The sequence below is a fragment of the Mustela nigripes genome, chromosome 2 (assembly GCF_022355385.1).
Source record: "Mustela nigripes isolate SB6536 chromosome 2, MUSNIG.SB6536, whole genome shotgun sequence".
Taxonomy (NCBI): domain Eukaryota; kingdom Metazoa; phylum Chordata; class Mammalia; order Carnivora; family Mustelidae; genus Mustela; species Mustela nigripes.
The window spans coordinates 4,422,295-4,441,034 of NC_081558.1; the positions used below are offsets into that span (position 1 = coordinate 4,422,295).

An 18,740-nucleotide genomic window follows, 5' to 3' on the forward strand; every position below is an offset into this window, starting at 1 on the left:
ATTCAACTCTTAGAAGGATTTTTTTTTTCTGTAAAGGAGAGTAGAGAAATGAGTAATAACTGGAGGATACTGTGGGATCACAGGTCTGTATTTTTTTTTAAGATGGGAATAATCAAGGAGAGAGGGAACATCTGATGTAGTAATAGAAAGCAGAGACTTATTTAGAGCGATGACCTTGAGTGGAATGGAATCCAGGATGTAGGTAGAGAGTTGGCCTTGGCTAGGAGCCTGGACAGCTCCGTCATCGTAACAAGAAAGAAGGCAATGTTGACGACCTAAGTCCTATGGAAGTGAACCTTCTGTGGCTTTGTTTGTGCAGAAGATAGGAGGCAAGGTCAAGAACTGAGAGGAGGAAGGGGAAGGTTGGAGGGGAGAAAGCAAGATGAGACATTACCATATGGGAGAGTGGATGAGTGAATGGACCGGGGCACAGAGCAGGGTCACTGGGCAGCAGATCGTTGGTCAAAAATCTCAAGGGAGGCCATTCAATATGGCTGCATATGAGGCTTCCCAGGTATGGGTGAGGAGTAGATGGGGGCCTGGCTTTAATCTGGCTGTCTGACCACCTAAATGTGATGAGGGAAGAGGCAGATGAGGGAGTTGAGGACATACGTCAAGGAGTGATTGTAATGACAGCCCATGTCAATCGAGTGAGGGCACAAGGGAAAGGGGGAGGGTGGGGCTCACGGATTATAAATCCTGGCAGAGCCAAAGGATTGTTTGGATTGGAATACCAAATGGAATGAGCTAGAAAGAAAAGAAGTGTGGGTTGATGAGTAGGGTGCTTGAGAACGTGGGAAATGGTGCCATTTTTGGAAATGACAGAGTCTAAAATAAGACCATGAGAGGTGGAGGCCGAGGTAGAGTGGAGGACAAGTTGGCAGGGAAAGAAGAGTGGAAGGAACTGGAAGGACCATCAAGCTCAGTGGTTCTCAAACAAGGGAAATTCTGCCTCCAATCGACACTTGGCCATCTCTGGAGACATTTTTGGTTGTCCCAACTTGGTGGTGGTATTGGGGAGTGGATGGAGACCAGAGATACTGCTCAGTATCCTACAGTGCACAGGCAGACCCCATGACCGAGAATGGTCTGACCCCAGAGTGTCAACAGTACTGAGGCTGGGAAACCCTGATCTATGTGGATACTGAAATCACCAAGAATTATACCCAGTGAAGTATTTGAGAAAGGAAAATTAAACCAGGACACACAACTGAAAAGAGATGAGAGGACGTCACCAGAGGCTAATAGATAAACAAACAAGATAAACAAGCTGTGGGTATTGTTTGGTGACCAAGACTGAAAGGTGCAGAATGTCAGAGAAGAGGTAGAAACACCGATGGAGGAAGGGTGCCTACCTCACCCCAAGAGGCACATGGGTGTGAGGAGCTGGGAGAGAAAACAAATACAGTCCTTGGGGGAGAGCCAAGCTTCTGTTGGGGGAAAAGGTAAAGAGCGTGTTTTGTCAAGGGGTTGAGAGTACAGGGAACTTTCCTTAGGAATAATTGTGATTTCCCGAGGGCACAATTGAAACATTTCAAGATTTGAGGAGGACTACTAAAATTAACTGGAAGAAGATATTTGGAATACTTAATCTTACAAAGGGCTTATTGCCAAAATACACAAAGAGCTCTTGCAACTCAATAATAAGACAAATGACAAAGGGCTCACAACAGACACTTCACAAAAGAAGACACAGAGTTGGCCAAAAGGCAGAGGAGAAGATGCCTAAAATCATTAGTCATCCGGGGAAGTGAGCATTAAAACCACAAGAATATGCCATTACACACCCATTGGATGAACTAAGATTTTAAAACAACAACCTATCTCTGGAAGGTGATGTAGAGGATGTAGAGTAACTGGAACTCTCATACATCTCTGGTGGGTGTGTAAAATGGTGGAACCACTTTGAAAAATGTTTGGCAGTTTTCCTAAAAGTTAAACCCTTCTACATGATGCAGCCATTCCACTTGATACTTACCCAAGAGAAGCAAAAATATATGCTTGCACAAAGTCTTGTACACAAATGTTCAGAGCAACTTTAATTACAATAACCCAAGCTGGAAACAACCCAAATGTTCATCATCTGGTGAATGGACAAATTCTAGTACATCTAGCACATCCATACAATGAAAAATAATGAATCGAGCATATACACAATAGCACGGTGAATTTCAAAACATTATGGGGAATGAAAGAAGCCAGTCACCAAAGACAATATACTATTCCATTTTATGAAATTCTACTTCAGGGAAATCTAATCTAGAGTGACAGAAAATTGGACCAATAATTGGAGATGAGACGGGAGGGGAAGTTGATTGCAAAGGGACCCAATGGACATTTGGCTGGGGGGGGCGTCATGGAAACGTTTTCTATCTTTTGTTTTTCTTTAAGATTTTATTTATTTGAAAGAGAGCGATCACAGGACCCTGAGATCGACCTGAGCCGAAGGCAGAGGCTTAACCCACTGAGCCACCCAGGCAAGGGAAACATTTTCTATCGTGACTGTTGCAGTTGTTACAGGGTTTTGTCAAAACTCATCAAACTGTACACTGAAAATGACATATTTTATTATACAAACATTATACTTCAATAGAGTGGGCTTTAAAACAAGATGGACAGGGAAGGACAAGAGAGAAAAACAGGGTGCTCAGAGTTGTGGTCTTTCAATTATGAGGTCTACATTACCTAATTATCTGCTTGTTTTCCCCCTTAGATATTACATCAAGGGAATAAAAATGGTGGTATCTTGGAGTATCCAGGCTATACCTACTGAGAAGGGGCATGAAGGAACTTTCTGGTTCTTGAACAGGGTGGTGGTTACGTGGGTGTACATCCATATAAAAAAAATAATTGTGCTCTACAGTTAAGATGCATGAACTTCACTGAGTGTAAGATACATGAACTTCACTGAGTGTACTCTAATAATTTTTCTAAAATTATACCACAGAACTCTTTTCATGTCAATAAAAATGAATTACAACATTATTTTTATTGCTGACACCCCATTTAAATGACTCCCCTCTCCACTAACATGGCTCGCCAAAGCATTTGACACTTCTGAAACTGATGGCAGATCTCAACAGCCTGTTGCCCCTGCCAGCCTTGCTCTTCTGCTAGATCCATTGTCTCCCATGGACCTGTGTCTGCCCCCCTCCCCACTCCTCTCCTCCTTCTCTGACAGGTAGGCCCTCCTTGGTCTCCTCTCACTTCACCCCTTTCCTGGGGTAGGGGTGGGCAGGGAAGATCTCAGCTCCTCCTTGCTCCCTGGGTGCCAGAATTACAGAATCATCAGCTTCCTGGAAATCTCCACTTGGATATGGATAGGCTGCCCAAACTTATCAGATCATAATCCACAGGCTCTCAAATGGGGACACCGGGCAATGTCTAGAGACATTCTTAGCTGACATGATTGGGGGACACTACTGGCATCTAATGGATAGAAGTCAGGGATGCTACTGAACTACTGTGCTACCATACCCAGGGTGACTCCAGACAACATAGAACTTTCCAACCCCAAATGTCAGTAGTGCCAAAGTAGAGAAACCTTGTCCTAAACTGGGTCACTATCTTCTCCCAAACCTAAGTCTCCATCTTAGTAAAAGGCATCTTTATGCACCCAATGGCTCCAGCCAGAAGCTATGATCCTTATTCAACAATAAAATTGAATTCAGTCATTCACAGGCAACCATTCCTGAATTAGTTAGGTAATACTAGTTGCAGCAATGTATAAATCTTAAAATGTTTAATGACTCAAATATGATGCAAGTTTGTTGTTCACTCATCCAAACCCAAAGGGAGTGTTCTTAGCCAGCAGGTAGTTCCCTTCCTAGGCTCCTTCTATGGTCCCACCACCCTAATCAGGCCACTGCATTCAGCTGCAAGGGCCGGTGGAAGCAGGATGAGAGTGAAGTCACACCTGTTTCTTAAGCTCCTTGGCTTAGAAGTGTCCTATATCATCTTCTTGCAGAATCAATTAATGAAAACTCACCATATGGCTCCTCAGATGCAACGAATGCTGGGAAATGTAGTCCCTGAGTAGAAGGGTGCGATGACCACCCTCCAATGATGCTCACCTCTTGGTATCATGCCCCTGCAGAGTCCCCTGCCCCGCACTGAATCATGTGTGACCATTAGAATAATGTGGAAGTGACAATGTGTGACTGCCAAAGCTGGACTGTATAAGCTATTATAGCTTCCACTTTGCTCTCGGGTCATTTGCTCAGGAAGGAAGCCAGCTGCCATACTGTTAGGACACTCCGTTAATCAAGAGGTCCACATGGGGAAGAACTGAAGCTTCCTGACAACTGCTGGACACCCAGCTTGTCCAGGACCCAACTTGCTGGCCGTGTGAACAATCTCGGAAGCAGATCTTTCAACTCTAGTGAAGTCTTTGGATAGGACGACAACTCTGGCTGACGTTTGACTCCATCTTTATGAAAGACCCCAAGTCACAACACCTAGCTCAGCTCCCCTAGGTTCCTGGCCCACAGAAACGGCATATGGATAACGTTTAACGCTATTGTTATTGTTTTATGCCCCTAAATTATGAGGTAGTTTGTTATGTGGGTAACTGCTACAAAGGAGAAGCATGACTTTTAGAAAACAATCTATTCTGCCATCTGCAAGCTATGTCTCCTCTACCTCCTACTCACTTCACAAGTCCATCTCCTCTACACTCTGTCTCCCACAAGCTGCCACCACATTTCTCTTCTGAATGACTACATTTACCCTATCACTGGTCTCCTTTTTTGGAAGACACGTGCCATATCTTTTTACCTCATTGGTTTGTTTGCTTGTTTGTTTTACTTTCCAACATGTAATCATTTCTTTGGGAGTGGGAAGTTCATTGCCTGTAGCTGTGTCCACCATGGTGGCAGAGCTGTTCAGAGGCAGCTGTGACCTTCAAGAAAAAGGGTCCCTAATCCTCAGTCTCTGGAACCGTCTGTCTATTTTTTTCCAAGTGGATATTCCAGACTGCCACCCATGCTGGAAATTTCTTGTATCTATAAGATTTTCTCTCCGCTTAAGATAGTTTCTATTGCTTTCAACCAACAACCCTGACTGGCTCATTTGCCTGCATCATTGCCTCATACAACCTATTCTCTACCCATGCGACATTCATTCAGACAATTGGACATTAATTCAATAAATGTTTACCAGGAACCTACTACGTGCCAAACACTGTTCAAACTTACAATCCTGAGATCAAGAATTTCATGCTCTACCAGCGGAGCCAGCCAGGCACCCCTAAGAGTCTGCATTTTTAATAAGATCCAGGTGATGCTGCTGCTGCTTCTGCTGGTCCACGAAGCATACTCTGAGTAGGGAAGGGCTATGCTAATAAATTACGTATCAAGAAAAAGGAAGAAGAGAAAAGGGATAAGGTGCGCTGGGAGATGAGGGTGAGCTTCAGTTCTAAATAGGGGTATCAGAAGATGACAATAAGCATGGACTTCATGGAGATGAGGAGGGGGCCATCGGGATATGTGAGAGAAGAGCATTTCAGTGCAAAGGCCCTGAGGCTAGTATGTGTCTGATGAGTTAAAGGGAGAGTGAGGAGGGGCACTTGGGTGGCTTAGTGGGTTAAGGCTTCTGCCCTCGGCTCAGGTCATGATCCCAGGGTCCTAGGATCGAGCCCCACATCGGGCTCTCTGCTCAGTGGGGAGCTTGCTTCCCCCCCCTCTCTCTGCCTGCCCCGCCTACTTGTGATCTCTGTCAAATAAATAAATTTTTAAAATCTAAAAAAAAAGGGAAGGAAGAGTGAGGAGACTGGTGTGGCTACAGTGGAGGGAGCAAGGTGGACAGAAGGAGGAGGTGAAGCCAGACAGGCATGGAGCAGGAGAGGGCATCTATCATTCTGTGGACTATTATTAGGACTTTGAGCTGAGTGTGCCAGGGAGACACAGGAGGGTTCTAAGAAGGATGACCTGAGCTCATGTAAGTTTTAAAAGGATTCCTCTAGCCACTACAGGGAGAATAGTTTACAGAGGAGAAGGGGTGGAAGCTGGAATAAAGGGGAAGGGGTGACTCCAACTGTCTAGGCAAGAGGCAATGGTGCCTCAAGTCAGGGAGGCAGCCTGCACTGGTGAGTGGTAGAAGATGCTGAGCTCTGGGTAAACTTGCAGGGTTGAGCCTGCTGGATTAGCCAACATAATTAGGTGCCACAAAGAAGGAAAAATAAAGCATGACTCCAAGTTGGTTATTTTTTTTTTGCTTTTTTTTTTTTTTTTTTTTTTAGTATGAGCAAATGAAGGATGGACAGAGCAATGCTTTGGTGTGGGAGAGAAGATCAGTAACTCCTCTCAAACATGTTCATTCTGCTATCTAATTAGACATCCCAGGGGATAAGAGAGTGGGGGAGGTCTGGCGCTTCGGGGAGATATCTTGATGGGAGACGCCAACCTGGGAAGCATCAGATATGCAGGTATTGAAGGCAAGGGTCCAGAGGAGATGATCAAGGGGGTGTGGGTAAAGACAAGGGTACACGGGCGCCTGGGTGGCTCAGTGGGTTAAGCCGCTGCCTTCGGCTCAGGTCATGATCTCAGGGTCCTGGGATCGAGTCCCGCATCGGGCTCTCTGTTCTGCAGGGAGCCTGCTTCCCTCTCTCTCTCTCTGCCTGCTTCTCCATCTCCTTGTGATTTCTCTCTGTCAAATAAATAAATAAAATTAAAAAAAAAAAAAAGACAAGGGTACAGAACTGAGGCCAAGGGCTCTCCAAGGCAGGGAATCTCCTTAAAAGACAAATCTGGGAGTGCCTGGGTGGCTCAATCAGTTAAGCGTCTGCCTTCAGCTCAAGTCATACTCCTAGGGTCCTGGGATCCAGCCCCACCTTGGGCTCCCTGCTCAACAGGAAGCCTGCTTCTCCCTCTCCCTCTGCCCTTCTCCGCTGCTCGTGCTTGCTCTCCTTCTCTCTCTCTCAAATAAATAAATAAAATCTTAAAAAAATACAAATCTGATAAGAGAAAAAAATTTCATCACAATGAAGACATCCATCAACAAAGAACTGATTAAATACATATACATATATTTAACGTATACATGTATACTATCACTATACATACATAGATACGTCATGGAATGTTATGTGGCCCAAAAAAGCAGAGCAGCCTCCCTTCAAGACTGGCTGGCATGCACCCTTTGGCTCGTCTTCCCTCTCTACTCCCAGCCAGCTTCTTGGAAGGGAAATGCACCAGGTGAATTCCCATTTTGGATTCCGGAGACCCTGGAAATGGCGAAGGTATGAGCCAGAAGGAGAAGGTCTCTGGAGACTTCATGGTAGAGAGCCAGCCTGCCCACCCTGGGTGCCAACCTCCAGACTGTTATTTGGAGAGAAAGACATTCTTATCTTATCTAAGTCATTGACACTTTGGGGTTAGCCTCTGTCACGTCACACCTAATCAGAATAGGCAATCAGGAAGCATCAGTAAGGGACGCCTGGGTGGTTCAGTCAGTTAAGCCTTTGCCTTCAGCTCAGTCATGATCCCAGAGTCCTGGGATCAAGTCCCACATTGGGCTCAGTCAGGAGCCCGCTTCTCCCTCTCCCTCTGCCTGCTGCTTCCCCTGCTTGTGCTCACCCTCTCTGTGTCAAATAAATACATAAAATCTTTTTTAAAATGTAAAAGCCAGTCATATTCCACAATACCCAATACTTGGCAATTTTTAAAGATTTTTAAAAATTTATTTTTGAGAGAGAAAGAGAGCATGAGCAGGGCAAGGGGAAGAGGGAGAAGCCGACTGCCCACTGAGCAGGGAACCCCGTGAGGGACTTAATCCCAGGACCCTGGGATCATGACCTGAGCCGAATGCAGATGCTTAACCCACTGAGCCACCCAGGCGCCCCCCAATTTTTTCCATTTCAGGTCACTATCCACTTTATTTCTTTTTAAGAATTATTTATTGGAGCACCTGGGTGGCTCAGTGGGTTAAGCTGCTGCCTTCGGCTCAGGTCATGATCTCAGGGTCCTGGGATCGAGTCCTGCATCGGGCTCTCTGCTCTGCAGGGAGCCTGCTTCCTCCTCTCTCTCTGCCTGCCTCTCTGCCTACTTGTGATCTCTGTCTGTCAAATTAAATAAATAAAATCTTAAAAAAAAAAAAAGAATTATTTATTTATTTGAGAGGGGGTTGCGGAGGAAGAGAGAGAGAGGGAAAGCAGACTGAGGAGCCCAACACGGGGCTCAATCTCACAAACCTGACATTGTGACCTGAGCCAAAACCAAGAGTTGGATGCTTCACCCGCCGAGCCAGCCAGGTGCCCCACCACTTTGATTTAAATCAGTGGTTTTCAACAGCGAGCAGTTCTCCCTGCCCCCGCCCCCCACCAGGAGGAGACTCTGCAATGAGACATCTTTGACTGTTGTGATGGGGACTGATACTGTCATCTAGTGGGGGACCAGGGTGGCCTTCCCCAAACAACAAATTACCCATCATAGAATGCCCGTGGTCCTAAGGTGGAGAAACCCCACTGTAAATGGAACAGAAGAGGAAAAAACTAGAATAGAAAACATCAGAAGGCACTACCCAAAGTCAGGATAAATACTTCATGAAACGTTTGTATTTTTGTGTCCTCAGACACTATATGTCTCTCTCCTTGTGAGTCCTAATTTAAAAGGTTGGACGAAAGCTGTCCCGAGGACCAGAGAACTGATTCCGACCTCCGGCTTCCAGGAGCTCCCATTCCACGGGGGATGAAGAAGACAGAATGAATTGATGTCACAATGGACAGTCATTTAAAGAAGGCAGGGGTTCCAGAGTGGATCTGGGGTATCAGCAGGGCGAATCAGGGAAGGCTTCTCCAAAGAGATGACGTTGGAGGGGAGACTGATGTGTTGGGAAGGAGCTAGATTCAGGAAGAGGACGCGAGCAAAGCCCAGGTGCCTGGACGGGGCTTGGTCTGTTCGAGGCACGGAAAGCTGGCCCGTGTCACCGCTGGAGCCAAGTGGGGAAGGGAGGGCGGAGGCAGGTGACGGACGAGGCCAGCATGGGTGACAGGGAGCCCAGTGGAAGGCTTTAGGCAGGGGAGGGTTATGGTGAGCTTTCTCTGGTTGCTAAAGGGGGAAGTAACTGCGGGACCCAGAGAGAAGCTGGAATACGCAGGGGCTGTTACGCCACGCCCCAGAGAAGGTGAAAAGTAGCTGAAATATGGACAGGTAGAGCAGGTGAAACAAAGGGAAGCAGTGAGGTCAGGGGGCGTGGGGGTGTTGGGGGAGGGACTGCGGGGGCTGCAGCAGCTGACGGCCCACCCTTCTCCCCAGGGCAGGGCGGGAGCTCAGGACCTAGCGGAACCGGCTGGGCAGGGCCACCCACCTGACTCACAGCAGAAACTGGGACAGCCCATGCTGCCCACCTACGTCCACAGTCCCCACTGGGGAATGCCATGCCCCGGGCCCAAACACTGGCTCCCCCCGACCCCCAACCCCTGTCAGTGATGCCTAGATCTAGGCCTTCTTTCAGGGGTGCCTCCTCCAAGCTCTTCTACTTCCATGTCTTTTTCTCAGTCCTGTCCTGATTCCATATGGCATAAGTGTCCGTGTCCTGTTCTCTCTCTCCATCAAGCTGGAATCCACTGTGAACACAGAGGGTGCTAAAACTACCCTTATCTAGGGCACCCAGCATCAATGCTAGGGTCCAGCATTTAGGCTCTGTCTGCCTGGTGAACTCCTATCTATCTGTCAAAACCCACCTCAAAAGGACCCTCTTAAGGGAGGACTTCTTGGACGGCCGTGATTCCTGGGTAACATAATCAGTAATTAAAACCCATCAATAGTGAATGCAAACTGAGCTTTACTATGTTCCAGGCCCCATTCCAAGGGCATTATAGTGGCCCTAGGGTGTGTGTGTGTGTGTGTGTGTGTGTGTGTGTGTGTTTTAAAGACTTTATTTATTTATTTGACAGAGAGATCACAAGCAGGCAGAGAGAAGGAGGCGGGGGTGTGGGGGGAAGCAGGCTCCCTGCTGAGCAGAGAGCCCGATGCGGGGCTCCATCCCAGGACCCTGAGATCATGACTGGAGCCGAAAGCAGAGGCTTAACCCCCTGAGTCACCCAGGGGCCCCCCAGGGTGTATGTTATCAATCTCCCTATTTGCAGATGGAAAATGGAGGCTCAGAGGCACATGGCTAGTAAGTAATGGGGCTCAAATTTGAACTCGGAGGACTTCAGTATGCGCTTCCGCAGCAGGTCTCTTTAAATCCATCCCTGTGCGATTGGTGCGATCATTGCTATCTCCCAGATGAGAAACTTCAGGCTCAGAGGGGGTTAAACAATGTGCCTAAGATCACACAGCACTTCCTGAGTTGAGCCAACCTGGCAAGTAGGGCAGCTGCCTCTAAAGCTTTCAGCTCTTAACCTTCCTCCCTTATCACCCCTTGTTCTAGGCTCTGAGGACCCCTGTAAGAAGGTGGCATTTGGGGGTGCCTGGGTGGCTCAGTGGGTTAAGCCTCTGCCTTCAGCTCAGGTCATGATCTCAGGATCCTGGGATCGAGCCCCGCATTGGGCTCTCTGCTCAGCAGGGAGGCTGCTTCCCCCCTCCTCTCTGCCTGCCTCTCTCTGCCTGCTTGTGATCTCTCTGTCAAATAAATAAATAAAACCTTTTAAAAAGAAGAAGAAGGAGGAGGAGGAGGAGGAGGCGGCATTTGAGCTGATTTGGGGGGAAAGAGAGGTCTCAAAACTTAACAGGAGCCTTCCTATTTCCATCCCTTTGCCCATTCTTCTGCCAGGAATGTCTTTCCCCACCTAACAAACTCCTATCCATCCTTCAAAACCCAGCTCCAATACTCCACCTTGGAAACCTTTCCACACAAATCTCTCCCAGGCAGAGTCTGCAACACCCATCCTTGGGCTCCCACTGCCTGGGGTCCATAGATAAATGGAAGGTCTCGGTAGGAGTTAGCCCCACCGAGCTGGAAGCTTGGCTAGGCCGAGGCCCCAGTGGGCACAAAGGAAATTATTTTCATTTATTTATTATTAACATTTTTTTTTAAAGTAAGCTTTAGCCCAACGTGGTGCTTGAACTCAAGACCTCCAGATGCAGTCGCATACTCCACCGACTCAGCCAGCCAGGCGCCCCTAAGGCTAATCTTTACGTTAAGGAATAACTAATTCATTAGGAAGGGCACTGAAACTGGGCTCATTAAGGGTCCTCCGCCTCGGTTCCCTTCAGGCTCCGCTCCACCCTCGCCCCGCCCCTAAGCCTGCCGGTCCCGCTCCCCGGACGTGGGCGGCCCGTGAGCATGCGCCCTAGACGCAACGCACGCCGGGAGTTGTAGTTCCGCCATCGGACGGAAGCCGGGACGGACTGCGGCGGGATGTGGCCCGGAATATTGGTTGGGGGGGCCCGGGTGGCGGCATGTAGGTTCCCCGTGCTGGGGCCTCGCCTCGCCGCCCGGTTCTCCCCGCGGCGGACGCCCAAGACCGGCCTGGCCCTGCAGCGGAGCCTGCACGCGACGGCGGCCCGGGCTCTCCCGCTCATTCCCATAGTGGTGGAGCAGACGGTACAGCGGCCGCGGGAACTCGACCCGGCGTGGGAGTCGGGGGTCTCCGGGCCGCGGGCACTGCCGGCCTCTGACCCCCACCGCCATCTTTCTCCCACAGGGTCGCGGCGAGCGCGCCTATGACATCTACTCGCGGCTGTTGCGGGAGCGTATCGTGTGTGTCATGGGTCCAGTGAGTGCCCTGCCGGGATTGTCCTCTGCGCCTGCCCAGACCCTATGCGCCCCTCCTCCTCCGCGAACCCCCTTGACCTCTTGACCTCTCCCACCAAGGTTCCGCCTTGGTCCCAGTCTGACACCCCACTTCCTGGGCACATGAGCCTTCAACCCCCTCTTCTGGCCCCATCCCCCACCTCCAGCCCTTCAGCCTCTGCTTTTCCCTACCTGATTTCTGACTCCCTCCCTCTCCAGTGACCCTCCTCCCCATTCCTGGCTCTGATCCCCATCCCCCCATCTGACCCTCCTGACCCCTTCCCTTCTTGCCCTGAGCCCACTGACTCCCCCCACTTCCTGTGCTCCAACCCCCTGGGTCCCTACCACCCCTCACCACCTCCCCTTCCTGGTGCTGAGTCCTCCCCAGCCGTCTCCCTTGGGCTCTGACACCCATCCCTGTTCGCTGACTTCATCCCCAGCCACCTCACAGTTGCCTGGGTTAGCCTGCTCCTTGCCCTCCAGCTGGGCGCACCCACCCTCCCCGCTTCCTTCCTTGCAGATTGACGACAGCGTCGCCAGCCTGGTTATTGCGCAGCTGCTGTTCCTGCAGTCCGAGAGCAACAAGAAGCCCATCCACATGTACATCAACAGTCCTGGTGAGCAGAGCCATCCCCCGGGCGCCAGGGCCCGCTTCCTGGGTCACTCCAGGTGACTCGGGGCAGACGCCCCCCACCCCACTTCCATCAGGAACATTCTCCCTCTGGAGGAAGAAAGGGTGCTGAGCTTCCTTCAGAATCCCAAAACTGTCTCGAAACCTCCAAAAGTTGCCTGGTCCTTGCTTTTAAGTCTAGGTTCCCAAACTGGCAGCAGAGCCTGCCTCTGATCACACATGTAATATCTTACCAGCCTGACCTGGTGGTCGGCATATTTTAAAATTAGTAGCTGCCACCACCAGCACCAACCCCCTCCCAAAAGAGAAGAGCTCATCTCGACCGAGCGCCAACTGTGCCCTGTACTTGAAGCGTTTCATAGGCATTGAACTCCTCTGGTCCTCGTGGCGGTGGCCTGTGGTTGGTCCGGTTCCCCCTGTCTGCGAGGAGCCACTGTTTGGCAGGCTGGGTAACTTGCCCAAGGTCACCCAGACCACACTGCCAGGACACGCTGACTCCAGAGCGTCCCTCTCGGCCACCACGCTCCCCGCTTTCCACCTTCCCTTGCAACTCTGACAGATCTGGTCCCCTGGGGGCCCGGTTACAAGGGCGGTAAGGGTCAGCTCGCTCTGGAGCACGTGCTCTCCTCTCCCCATTCAGTTCGTGTCACCCGTTGCTGTCGCCTCCCTGCCCTCCGAAGTATTCACGTTTGTGACCTGGGCTTTAAAGGGCTGTCTCTACACAAGCCCCCCCAAGGCCAGGGGCCGCACTGGGGGAAGGCTGGGGGCGAGGAGCCAGCGCAGCCCCTCACTCCTGCTGCTCACTCCGCCCCGCCCGCAGGCGGCATGGTGACGTCAGGCCTGGCCATCTACGACACGATGCAGTACATCCTGAACCCCATCTGCACGTGGTGTGTGGGCCAGGCCGCCAGCATGGGCTCCCTGCTTCTGGCTGCCGGCACCCCGGGCATGCGCCACTCGCTCCCCAACTCCCGCATCATGATCCACCAGCCCTCCGGGGGTGCCCGGGTGAGTGCCGGGCCCACGCAGGCTGCTTTGGGACGGGGGTGGCGTCTGGACAGAAGGACCAACTGGGTGGAAGTCACGGGCGAGTGTCAGTGTCGGCAAGTGTAGGTTTCAGAATGATTTCAGTCAGGTATGGTGAGGCCAGCGGATCGGGAAAGGACAGCCACTGGAAAGACCATTTGTTACTCACAGTTCCCGGGGCGGGGTGGGCGGGGGGCTTGCCCCGTCACGTTTGCCCACATGGGAAGCACCAGCGTCACTCAGGAGGCACAGAGCAGGGGTGGGAGGTGGATAGGGATTTTACTGTGGTTTCTGCAGGAAGGAACAGCGAGGCAGGGCCCACAGAGCTCAGGATGGGCCAGTCTGAAATATCTCAGCAGGCTCGGGGGATAGGGGATGGCTTCATTGTCTGGCCCAGGCCCTGGGGGCAGAGGGAGGGCAGGGGACAGTGGCCCTGAGTATGGGTGCCCTGTGGAGGAGGGGGGCGCATTTGGGATCAGCTGGTTTGCCTGTGAAAACTCATGGCAGAGCTGGAGCTGTCCGCTGGCTCCCGGAATCCGCTTGCCCTGGGAGGGGCGAGGCTCCACATGCAGAAAATACAGTTAATACCGGAAGCTTTCCGGCACCAGGGTGCCTCCGACAGCTACGCATCTGACTCTTGATTTTGGCTCAGGTCACAGTCTCGGGGTTGCGGGATCGAGCCCCACATCGCATGGGGCTCCCCGCTCAGTGGGGAGTCTGCTTCTCCGTCTCCCTCTGCCCCCACCCCATCTCTCTCTCTCTAAAAGGAATAAATAAAATCTTTAAAAAAAAAAAAATACAGGAAGCCTTCCTGGTAGGAGCAAAGATGCTCCAGGGTGTGTGGGCCTCGAAAAGCCTCACTCCACGAAAAGCCTCACTCCACCCGTCTGAATGCCCTCTCCGGCCTCCCTGTGAGTGGCTGATGCTTACTGTGACCTTCTCCTTCGTACCCTCAGGGCCAAGCCACAGACATCGCCATCCAGGCAGAGGAGATCATGAAACTGAAGAAGCAGCTCTACGGCATCTACGCCAAGCACACCAAACAGAGTCTGCAGGTGATTGGTGAGTGCCCCCCCCGTGCCCCCGCCCTCCTTTATTTTAACCAACATGCACACGTGTGGCAGGCCTTGTGCCAAGCCAGGGCCTCTCGACCCTGGCACCGCTGACCCTCAGGGCTGGACCATCCTCTGTCCTGGCCGCTGTGGGACGTGGAGCCATGTCCCCAGCCACCACCCACTGGATGCCAGCAGCACCTTCCATTTGTGACGACCAAAGCTGCCCCAGGGGGGCAGCTTGACCAATTTCCATTGGTCACCCCCAATGGAAATCCCCTGTCCTAAGCACTTTCAAAAGACCAGTTTGCAGAATCTTCATAAAAACTCACTTAAAACGGGTCAAAGGTTTGAACACTGTCCTCAATAAAGAATTTTCTAGATTGCCAAGAAATATAAGAAAAGATACTCATCATCTTTAGTGATGATATTTTAAAATGACATCATTAGGGGCACCTGGCTGGCTCAGTCGGGAGAGACGCGACTGCTGGTCTCAGGGTCAGGAGTTCAAGCCCCATGTTGGGCATGGAGATGACTCAAAATTAAATAAATAAGTAAAATTGCCCATATATATACACATACAGATGTAACATATATATATTTTAAGATTTTTTTTATCTTTTTTTTTTTAAAGATTTATTTATTTATTTATTTATTTCACAGAGAGAGCACAGGTAGGCAGAGCTATAGGCAGAGGGAGAGGGAGAAGCAGGTTCTCAGCTGAGCAGGGAGCCTGATGCAGGGTTCGATCCCAGGAGCCCGGATCATGACCAGAGCCAAAGGCAGCCACTTAACAACTGAGCCACCCAGGCGCCCCAATTTATTTATTTTCGAGAGTACATGGGGGGAGGGGCAGAAGGAGAGGGAGCCACTCCACACTGACCGTGGAGCCCGACACAAGGTCTCCATCCCACGACCCTGAGATCACGACGGGAGCTGAAACCAAGAGTCGGACACTTAACCGACTGTGCCACCCAGGCACCCCTTGCGCATCTGTTTCTTACAAAAGAACATCATTAGTCGAGGGAAAGGCCAGTTAAGGCCCCAGGGAGATACCATTTTAATCCGCCGGAAGAGCTAACATCCAGAACCCGACACTCGGCACCAGTGAGAACTGGAGCTGGGACTGGAAGTGGAACTGGAACACTCACCTGCGGCAGGCAGGAGCGAAGAGGAAAGCCGTCTGACACCCCCTGCTCGGGCTCAGAAGGCTCCAGACGCCCCGGTTCCCCTACTCTGCATGCACGCAGATGTGGGTGCTTCTGTCCACCAAAGCTGCAGATGGGCATGCCGACTGTCGTCCTGACTGCCTGTGTGCGGGAGCCCCACGCCGGGAGACACCCCCATGCCCAGCAGCAGCATAGCGAGTGCATTCGTGCTTAATTTATGCTGTGGAGTCCCACAAGGCAACGACAGAGACCCAGCCATGGCGACACGCGGCAGCTGGGCTGAATCTCGGACACAGAGTGCCAAGTAGGAAAAAAGAGTAAATACTCTGATTCCACATATTCAAAAACAAAAAGCAGCATGCTTATCTCTGCCGACACGCCACCATTAGGCTAGCGGTTACTGTTGGGCCAGAGGAGTCAGTGACTGGAAGGAGGCTCCCCCCAGGGGCAGCTGGGGACCTGGGGCTGGCCCCGGTCTCAGTCTGGGTGCTGGTCACGTGGGTATGTGAAATTCACACTGAAACTCGCACTGTCCACTTGCATCTGGATGTGTGTTAGACATCAGGAACCAGTAAAAAAAGAAAAATGGAATGGGTATTTTACCAATGGGGAAACTGAGGTACCAAGAGGGGAAAGGCAAGGTCACCCGGCGAAGAAGGGACAGAACAGGGCCCCCCGGACCTGGCCCCAGGTCTCCAGCTTTAACCCCCCACCCCGCCTCTTGCTTCCCCTGGCAGAGTCGGCCATGGAGAGGGACCGCTACATGAGCCCCATGGAGGCCCAGGAGTTTGGCATCTTGGACAAGGTTCTGGTCCACCCTCCCCAGGACGGTGAGGATGAGCCCGAGCTGGTGCAGAAGGAGCCTGTGGGGGCGACTACGACAGCAGAGCCCGCCCCTGCCAGCATCTGAGAGCCAGACCTCACCCTCCAGAGGAGTCGGGGGAGGCCAGGCGCCAGTCAGAAGCTGGAGCTGCAGCCCTGCCCACCCCTCGCTGCTGAGCCTGGAAGGGTCCCAGGAGGAACTCTGGGTTTGGGGCTGCCCCTCAGGGCAGGTATCTTGAACGAGACACTGTGATTTTCAATTAAATCTTTGTAGTCTTTGAGCCCCGTCTGTGTCACCTTCCCTGCCTGCCCCACGTGGCACGCACATCTGTGCCCTGCACGATGCCTCGTCTGCCTTCACCCCAGCCCTGAGGCTCTGACCTTCCAAGCCCCCTAACTGCAGCAAACCCTGCTGAGCAAAAAGGATATTTCAGGCACTATTCTAGAGGCCACGACATATCCTGAAGCAAACAAAATTCCCTGTCTTCAAAGAACTTACTCTTGTGGTGGTAGACAGTTTTTTAAAAATCCAGGGAGAAAGGTATGCACAATATGTGTGTGTGTGTGTAAGAGAAAGAGAGTTACAGCTTTCAGTGTGGTGCCCAGTGAAGGCCTTGCTGAGAAAGTGATGCTTGAACAAGAACAAGATTTAAGGTAAGAGAAGGACAGAGCAGTCCAGGCAGCAGGCATAGCAAGTGCAAAGGCCCTGTGGCAGGACTGTGACTGCCACGTGGGAGGGGCCCCGAGGAGACTCGTGGCTGACGTGAAGTGGTGGAGATGTGAACAGAAAGGAAGGAGGACAGAGCTTAGAAGGCCTGGTGGATCTGAGCAGAGGGACATGAGCCATGGAGGGTGCTGAGAAGAACAAAAAAGCAGGAGCACTATGGCTCCCATGGAGTACTGGGAGGAGTGCAGCCAGCAAGGAAACCGGAAGATGAGTTCTGAGACGTGGAATAATCAGATGAAAGCTGGTGGCCCCAGCTGGGTGGCCAGGAGAGGTGGGATTCTAGCCAGGTTTTAAAGGCAGAGCTGACGGGTGGAAAGGTTGCCAGAAGGCGCAGGTGTGGGGGCAGGGGATCAGGAGTCCAGTTTGGACACCCGTTACTTCTGGTGCTTGATGTGCCTCAGACATCCGGGGGAGAGAGGGTGGATAAATCTGGGGTCGGGATTGAGAATGAAAATGGAAAAGACATCATTGGGTATGTCAATAAACTAGCAGTCAGCCTGAGAACCGGCTGCTGGATCTGGCACAGCGGAAGTCACTGACCGAATGAGCAGGATCCCAGGTTCAGGGTTGTAGGGGCTGAATGCCAGCCTGGTGTGCACCCAGAGTGAGGGGGCGGGAAGACATGGGAGCTCGACACATTTTTCAAGAAATGTTATTGTATAAGGAGAGCAGAGAATGTGTGGCTGTCCCCAGAGGCGTTGTGGGGTCAATATTTCAACATGCATTTCTAAAAAGATAAATCTTTAAAAAGGCCACCAAAATACCATTTGCAAACCCCCATCCCCCCAAAAACAAAATCACCCCAAATCCAACCAGTGTGCAAATCTCCCCAGTTGCCCCTATATTATTAGTTTGTTCGAATCCGCCTCCAGGTAAGGTGCATACCTTGCAACTCACTGATGCTTCCCGAAGCCTCTTTTAACTGCGGGTTTTCTCCTCCATCTCTCTCTCAATCTCTCCCTCTTTTTCTTCTCTTTCCTTGAAATTCAGCCTTTGGTCTTGTGGACTTCCCATCTGAATTTTGATGATGGGATCAGTCAGGACCGGCTGTGACCTCTGTCTGTCCTTGATATTCCCTGTGACTTGACGTATAAACGTAGAGAAGTCTGATCGGGTTCAGATTCCGCTTTCTGGCAAATGGCCTCTTAAGTGGAGGTGTGTCCGTCCATCAGGAGGCCCCCAAAGCGTCGTGGTCCCTCGTTTTGTGACATTAGAGGCTGATGACAATCCGTGTCTAGATCACTAAATATTCCAGTAAAGGCTGCAAAGTGGTGCTACGTCAATCCTACCCTTAAAGCAAGAGGAGGGTTTTGGGGTTTGCTTTTTACTTATAAGGTGGGAGCCAGGCCGTTTGTACACAGGTAGGGATGATGCATAGACGAGAGGGGGAACAGGTGATGCTTGGCTTCAAACTTTGACCCCAACCTCTACCTTGACATCATGGCCTTGATGTCACTCCCCTGGACCCCGTGCCCCTGACCCCTTCTTCTCAGCGGACTTTTCCCTCAATCTAAAGTTCTGGCCGACCCCACAACCCGGGCCTTAGCCCAAATCCTCCTACAGCCCCTGACGTCACGCCCCAGGCGCCTTCCGTCATTGAGCCCGCCCCCGGCCGCCACCATCTACCGCGCCCACTG

At 51.3% G+C, this 18,740-nt stretch overlaps 1 protein-coding gene across 1 annotated transcript; it reads left to right on the forward strand.

Annotated features, from left to right (window-relative positions):
• Positions 1-11,257: 11,257 nt before the first annotated feature.
• On the forward strand, positions 11,258-16,657 carry CLPP (caseinolytic mitochondrial matrix peptidase proteolytic subunit). Its single transcript, XM_059388785.1, has 6 exons — positions 11,258-11,487; positions 11,588-11,659; positions 12,197-12,293; positions 13,128-13,315; positions 14,290-14,395; positions 16,292-16,657. Exons 1-6 carry the CDS (start codon positions 11,302-11,304, stop codon positions 16,462-16,464), a joined length of 822 nt encoding a protein of 273 aa, XP_059244768.1. The 5' UTR covers positions 11,258-11,301; the 3' UTR covers positions 16,465-16,657.
• The last annotated feature ends 2,083 nt before the right edge of the window (positions 16,658-18,740 follow it).

Coding starts and splice junctions, on each gene's coding strand:
- CLPP (XM_059388785.1), top strand. CDS start 11,302: ATGTGGCCCGGAATATTGGTTGGGGGGGCCCGGGTGGCGGCATGTAGG. Junction 12,294..13,127: donor CATGTACATCAACAGTCCTG/GTGAGCAGAGCC, acceptor CCCCGCCCGCAG/GCGGCATGGTGACGTCAGGC. Junction 13,316..14,289: donor AGCCCTCCGGGGGTGCCCGG/GTGAGTGCCGGG, acceptor TCGTACCCTCAG/GGCCAAGCCACAGACATCGC.